This window comes from Acanthochromis polyacanthus, chromosome 13 (assembly GCF_021347895.1).
Source record: "Acanthochromis polyacanthus isolate Apoly-LR-REF ecotype Palm Island chromosome 13, KAUST_Apoly_ChrSc, whole genome shotgun sequence".
Classification (NCBI taxonomy): Eukaryota; Metazoa; Chordata; class Actinopteri; family Pomacentridae; genus Acanthochromis; species Acanthochromis polyacanthus.
In genome coordinates, this window is record NC_067125.1 from 23819753 (window position 1) to 23826786 (window position 7034).

The 7034-nt window shown below is 40.9% G+C and overlaps 1 protein-coding gene across 3 annotated transcripts; it reads right to left on the reverse strand.

Annotated features, from left to right (window-relative positions):
* Window positions 1-315: 315 nt before the first annotated feature.
* Window positions 316-5679, reverse strand: lyrm9 (LYR motif containing 9). Of its 3 annotated transcripts, none has more exons than XM_022201017.2 (4): window positions 5557-5679; window positions 2344-2480; window positions 624-716; window positions 316-537 (listed from the first exon to the last, which is right to left on the reverse strand). In XM_022201017.2, the coding sequence occupies exons 2-4, from the start codon at window positions 2455-2457 to the stop codon at window positions 520-522; spliced, it is 225 nt and encodes a 74-aa protein (XP_022056709.1). In that variant the 5' UTR covers window positions 2458-2480; window positions 5557-5679; the 3' UTR covers window positions 316-519. The 3 variants fall into 3 exon arrangements, with proteins under 3 accessions (XP_022056709.1, XP_022056710.1, XP_051814127.1); XM_022201018.2 differs by having other exon boundaries at window positions 2344-2477; window positions 5557-5675; XM_051958167.1 differs by lacking the exon at window positions 5557-5679 and adding an exon at window positions 5264-5383.
* Window positions 5680-7034: the final 1355 nt, after the last annotated feature.

A 7034-nucleotide genomic window follows, 5' to 3' on the forward strand; every position in this document is an offset into this window, starting at 1 on the left:
CCAACCATCCAAAGTTGCTTTTGCATTCCCTTTGAGCAAGTAGTGGGAAGGAGTCAAAAAACCCAAAAAACTTTAATGGGGAGGGAAAAACCTCCAACAGAACCAGGCTCAGGGAAGGCGGTCATCTGCCTCAACCATTTGGGGTGAGAGTGGGGATGAGGGGGTAGGGGATAGCAGATGGAGAACAGACAAACAACACAAAGCTAAGGTTATATTATGACCTCTTTGTAGTGGACTGTAGCTCCAGACTCTTCAAGGATCTGAGTTTGTGTTCATGTTGTAGTGTGTAGCTTCTGCTCACAGCAAAGAGACAAATAAGTTTCAAAACTAATTTAATGAAAAAGAGAGAACCATATTTACACACAGGTGTTCCTCTCACTACATTCTCAAAACAGTAAGAACAAATAACACCATGAGCACTATGAACACAGACACAGGACATCAGCAGCTACGGCCTCCATCAGGTGCAGCTCTGTTAAATAAAAAAACCCCTGCAGACACACAGCCGCCTTACGGAAGTCACTTCTTCGTGGTGTACTGCAAATCATAAGAAAATGAAAAATTAATGGATATTTATGTGTGTAAAAGATAAAATATGAAAAATATCCTTCCCTCATACTGACTTTATTAAGAATCCAGTCTGCATCTGTGATAGCTCTTTGGATGATCATCTGAATCCTCTCTGGGTCGTCTTCATCCGAGTGGCTGTTGTAACCCTGGAAACAGAGTATTCACATGTTTAATGCTTCTGGCAGAGACTGCTTCACTATTAACAGGTCAGATGAAGACACAAATGTAGGGTTTCAGAGCAGCCTTAACACAATGACACAACAGTAAGAGCAGTAAGTGTGTGTTATCGTATTTGACAGAAATCTAGGCATCTTCCTGGTATTTCTGACTATTTGCTAAACAAAACTGTTCTGTAATAAATGAAAACCAACTAGCAAAACTGGTTAAAAAGTTGAATTGCTATTTTTTTCCTCATCATTCTGTTTATTTTCTTTTGGTCCCAACTAAAACCTCTGAGGGCTGCCAATAATTCCTCTGTGCAGGAAAAATACTGAAAAGACATGATTCTTAGTTCTCTGTAGTTAATAAGGTCATAATTACGTCAGCAATAACTAGATGAAAAACTATGCAATCAGAGTATGACATGGAGACTAGACAGAAACGGCATGAAAAATAATGAGGAAGTGAATTATGAGGAGGTAGAGACAAGGGAACCAATCAGAGGGCAGAAATGTAGGACGGGTGTTAACACTGACCAGTTGCAGTGCCCTTGTTCCATCACCTGTAGAGCCAGTCAAGTCATTCTTCTCTAAAACCAGCCATCCATTCAGAATTCCACTTAGGAAAATCAGGATATCATGCTGGAAGATGGGGATGCTATCCCTAACACGGTGGGGTTTGAACGGATCAGCTTACACTGTGGAAAAGGACACGACTTGTGGAGCGCAAAGGGATATATTCTGTATATTTTTATGTCCACAAAGGAGGACAGTGTCTGAATGCAAGTAGGACATTTCCTGTTCTTCAACTCTACTGTTGTCATGGAGGAATAAAGGAACATGGTCTGTCTTTAAAAACAGTCGCCACGCACCACTGTCAGCCAATCACACAACTGAATGTCAGCTCAACATGGAGAGAAAACGTAGAGGTTCCCTCAGTCAAGACTGCAGGGTCAGATCTCCCCCTACTGGTAGCTACACAGAACTGCAACAAGCGATTCCCTCTTTCTTCTCATTTGCTCATCACAGTGAGATACAAAGGTCACGTCAGTGCAGAGCTGAGATGATGAGAAGATGAGCTGATTGTCAGAAAATTAATCTGCAATGGTTTTCTGCTTTCAGCTCCTCCACAGTGAAGATTTGCTGTTTTTCCATTATACAGGATGTCCCTAAAGTCTGGACACATTGGAAATCTGATTAACTAGATTATTTTTGCCTCCACAGATTAAACATGGCTTTGTCAAAAGAAGAAAGAGTTGAACTGGCACTTCTCAGTGGTTGTGAAGGATGGACATATGGAAAGAATAAATTTTAGCCATGACCAGTTCTTTAGTTTGGGCTGATACATTTGGTCGTCCAGAACACTGGCTGTTTCTTTAAACTTTTAACCACCTTCACCACCGTGGAAAAGCCAAATGGAATAATCCTTGGATGACGTTCATTAAATCCATCTGCTGTCTTTCCACATGTCCATCCTTCATGTTCACTGAGAAGAACCAGTTCAACTCTTTCTTCTTTCAACAAAGCCATGTGTGGAGGCAAAAATTTCCTGTGTGTCCAAACAGAAGATAACTTTCCAAACACTCTGCTCCTCATTTCTCATTGATGACCTCACCTGTCTGATGGCGTGGCGGTAGTGCTGCTGCATTGCTGCAGAGGGTAACTGTCTGCAGCATCTGAGCAGGTATCGATAGAGCTGCACTGGAGTCTGAATCAACTCAGCTGACATTCCTCTCTCCTTTGGTTAAACTGCTATTGGTAAAAAAAATATAAATGAAGTGTGAGTTCAGATCAGCAACATAACTGCTTGATAAAGTGAAAAAAATACAAGTCAAGGTTAATCAAGTGCCAGCGTTCATGTGAAATCACTTTAACTTTGCCAAGAGGCAGAGAAGGATCAGTTACATACATTATTACATGTTCCAAAGGCATTATGTGGCCATGAGGGAAGCAGTGATTTCTTTCTGACCTCAATATCAAGCTTGTGAGAAGAGGCTCTACATGCATGTTACGCAGGAAATCTTTCATTTCCGCATGGGAATAAATGCTTGTGTATTTCAGTTGAAAGCTTCCTCCTTAAGATTTCACCTGAAATAACCACCTGGATCCTGACTGACATTTACGTTTCCATGTTGTACTCCCTCTCAGCAAATAAATTAAAGTCTCACATGTCCTCAGAATTTCTCTTTAAATTTGAGCTCAAAATACCACAAAGAATGTGAGGGAAAGTTTGTGCTTCATACTTTACTCATGCATTTGTTTAATTTATTATTTGCCCATGTCATCATTTACTCAGTAATGCCTTCATAATCATTTACTCGTGTCATCTGTTTCTTTATTATTATTTGTATAGGAAACCAACTGTTCCTGAGATGTTGGACATGCAGGGATTTTTCCCCAGCGACTCAGGTGGAGATGTATGCACACAAATCCTGTCTTTATTTCACTGTTGTGTGCATGAATCCTATCCTGCACATAAGCAATTCAAACCCACACAGTCATAAGAACTCAGACCTGCCCTCACGACCACAGACAGACTGGAACACAACCTAGACATGACCTGGGAAACTACTAGTATATAAAGCTAGTATTCTACTGAGAATCAAGAAGTAGGCAAGCATAATGCAATTAGTTAAATCAGAAATGTATAAAGATATTTGTTGAGAGAGCTGAGGCACTCTGAGATGCTGCTCAGTGACTGACTGAAGTCACTTAGGCAGGTAATAAATAGATGAAACTCAGAAAGGACACTCTTCTGTTTGAGAGTATTTGTTCAACTTTGAAAATGTCCTCAGTAGACAGTTTATTTCACTGACTTTGTCCCTGAGCGATCATTTGACATGTAAATACTGTAAAACTCTCAGCACACTGTTTTACCTCACGTGTATGGGAGTTTTGCCAGATGACGTTGGCTGATTTTCACACATGCTGTGTTGTGTCACAACAGAAACGAACAAAAAAAATACATATAAATGAGAACAGCTTAACTGTGAATTCAGTTGTGTTAAATGCATTATGTGTGAGCCCAGAGAGCAGGAGAGAAGCCAACAGGTGACATAAAATCAAAGTAATGCTCCCAGTCCTTGTTTATTGGTTTCAGAAGTGTTTGAAAGTTTCCAACATCTCTGAGTGCCCCTCAGTGTTCAGGTTTCCACTGAGCTCTGACCTGTACGTATACAATCAAAGCTAATGGTGACTTTAGTCAAATTAGCTCCACAGCAAAGGATTCTCCTATTGTTGTGGGGACAATGCCATCAAAAATGAAAGTAGTCCAAATGGTTGTCGGTTCCTCTAATGCTGGGAGTTCATGAAAAATACTGTGTTCACTGTTGCAGAAAACAGCAGAACATTTGATGAGCTTTGCTGGTTTCTGAGACATTTTAGGAGACAGTTCTGGAAAATATATAATGCTGGTGGACTATGAGGCAGCTGCAGGCAGTGAGGAGATAATGTTTAAATAGGTAAACTGTTGGTTTGTTAGCTGCTACACTACTGTTCAAAAGTTTGGGGTCACTCAGACAATTTCATGTTTTCCATGAAAACTCACACTTTTATCCATGTGCTAACATAACTGCACAAGGGTTTTCTAATCATCAATGAGCCTTTCAACACCATTAGCTAACACAATGTAGCATTAGAACACAGGAGTGATGGTTGCTGGAAATGTTCCTCTGTACCCCTATGGAGATATTCCATTAAAAATCAGCTGTTTCCATATAGAATAGTCATTAACCACATTAACTATGTCTGGACTGGTGCCGTCAGAGAAGTCCTGTGGTGCGATACTGAATTCACTTGCATGTCATTTTGTTTGGGCGATATGGACCCAAGTTTACCTAAAGGTGACCGATATCTCCTAAAACTCTTAATGGCAGCGAGTAAAAAGGCTGTAAGGAGGCAATGGCTCTGTAGGGAACCTCCTACTATCAACCAATAATCACACACATCCAGTGTATGGAACACATGACTCTCAGTTTAAGACTCCAAAAGGACAAATACGATGCTCTGTGGGAAAAATGGGACATGCACCTCACAACAAGAGGTGATAACCCGCTTTGTTTCTGATTTATGGTTTATAAAAACAGTATTATTATCTTATAGACTCCAGTCCACTCAACCGTTGCTGTTCTCAATACTGCTATACACTTAATATATGTATTTGTATCTTGTGTAGCTACTGTCTGTACAAAAATGTTTTGAAAAAAATGGAAAAATAAAGTTAAAAAAACGTCTACACTGTATTTCCGATTGATTTAATGCCATCTTCATTGACAAAACATGCTTTTCTTTCAAATTAAGGACATTTCTAAGTGACCCCAAACATGTAAACAGTAGTGTAGGTATTAGCTGGGTTGATGCTAGAGGTATGGACTGAGTAAAATTTGTTCTAGCTTGTAAAGGATGAAGCTATTTAGTAGGAGCAGAAGTGAAATTCAGAATGTCAGTGTCTCAGCATACTTCATTTGTTAGACAGGCTTTAAAGTCCTAGAAATACTAAATAACAGTAACAGTCCTGTGTATGTGCTCTGACTCACTGTTACACCATGTAGTGGAGGTGAAACACTGCATCCAGGGGTTACAGATGTGGACCTGGTCTGATGTGGTCTACATACGATAACAGAGAACGCACAATAACACAGAGACATGTCTAAAATGTGTCTCTGTGTTGACATGTTGCATCATGTCCTGTTTATCCTCAGCTGATCTGCACTGTTAGCTCCAGCTGCTCTCGATGCAAACCGGATGCAGACACTGAACTGGTGAAATGGAGCTGAGTAATACTCAGGATGCTACAACACGGTATCTACATTATCCAGGAGAATCTTACCGTCGCTGTCAGCTCATCAGCATCTCATTTACTCATTATGAAAGTCCACTGGAGCGCCACTGAACCGAACCCGGATGGACTCGATACTTTGTCTTCTTCTACGGTTAGCAGTCGTGTTGAAGTGATGGCGCTGCCCCCTGCTGTCTGCTCGGTCAACCTACAGCGCACGTTCAGTCTTAAAGCTGCTGTCCGGAGTTTCTGTTTGTTTTCAATTTATGTATCATTTTTTAACAAAGCTTAAATGTGTTAGTCTAGTTCGATACTATAATATAAAGTTAGTATAACGCGATATGAAAATTTATTCCTGAGCTCCGCCTTCCTCTCATAGACCCCCATGTTATTCCAAAAAGCGCCGGTTGATCAAGTTCGAGCTTCAGCTTTGTCATGCTGTCAATCAACGGTTACGCGCACAGCAAGCAAGCCCATGCAGAGGTGGGCGAGCTCCGCACTACGCAACCGCGCGCACATTTGTTTTGCTTGTGGAGGAGAGAGCATCAGGGCTCAGCAACTTCCAGAAAAGTTACCAATCCCACGGCTTGTCAGGCCAAGAGACTGCAGGACGTTTTTTGGCTCGGGGTGCTCGCGTCGCTCCCCGACCACGGCCTCCATAGCCCGCCTGACGGCTTCGTTTAGATGCCCGACCTCTGGAGGAAGATGTTGGGGCGTCTGGGACATACTCTTCGTCAGAGGAGTCATGCAATTCTGAACTCTAGATAGAAATAAATAAACAATGTAACACATATACACGCGTAAATGCACTAAGTTTGATAAACAACGTCATCGAGAGGGATACACGAGTGTAATCACATATTGAAACTTTACTAGTTCGTCCTAGCAGATTCATGTTATTTTGGTATTAGGACAAGTTAGACTCAATACAGCATTCTAACGTAATTCCTTTATTATTTACTAAATGTACTAAATGTAGAAGAGTGGAAAACAGCAAAACAGGCGAGCTGCTGCAACACTCCGGGCACTTCTCTCATGTACTGCGCGCGTGCACAAATAAAGGGGCGAAATCAGAGGGAGGGAGGGTGGGACCACCAGTGTTTTGGGAGACGCTGCGATTCAAACTCCGGACAGCAGCTTTAAGTGACTGAAGTCTCAATAATAGGAGTTAAAAATCTCTCAAAGAACTAAAATTAGAAGTCCTTCCACAACAACTTAGAGTATATATTTACTTATAATTAAATGTTTATTTATCACAGACACCATGAAGTTCATAGTCATGACACAAAAGAGCACTTAAGACTGACAAACCTTATGATTGGATGATAGACAGTGGGCACGGAAAGTATTCAGACCCCTTGAAATTTTTCACTCTCTGTGTCATTGCAGCCATTTGCCAAAATCAAAAAAGTTCATTTTATTTCTCATTAATGTACACTCAGCACCCCATCTTGACAGAAAAAAAAAAACAAATGTAGAATTTTTTGCAAATTTATTGAAAAAGAAAAACTGAAATATCACATGGTCAT

Coding starts and splice junctions, on each gene's coding strand:
- lyrm9 (XM_022201017.2), bottom strand. CDS start 2,457: ATGTCAGCTGAGTTGATTCAGACTCCAGTGCAGCTCTATCGATACCTG. Junction 717..2,343: donor ACCGCCACGCCATCAGACAG/GTGAGGTCATCA, acceptor CTCTGTTTCCAG/GGTTACAACAGCCACTCGGA.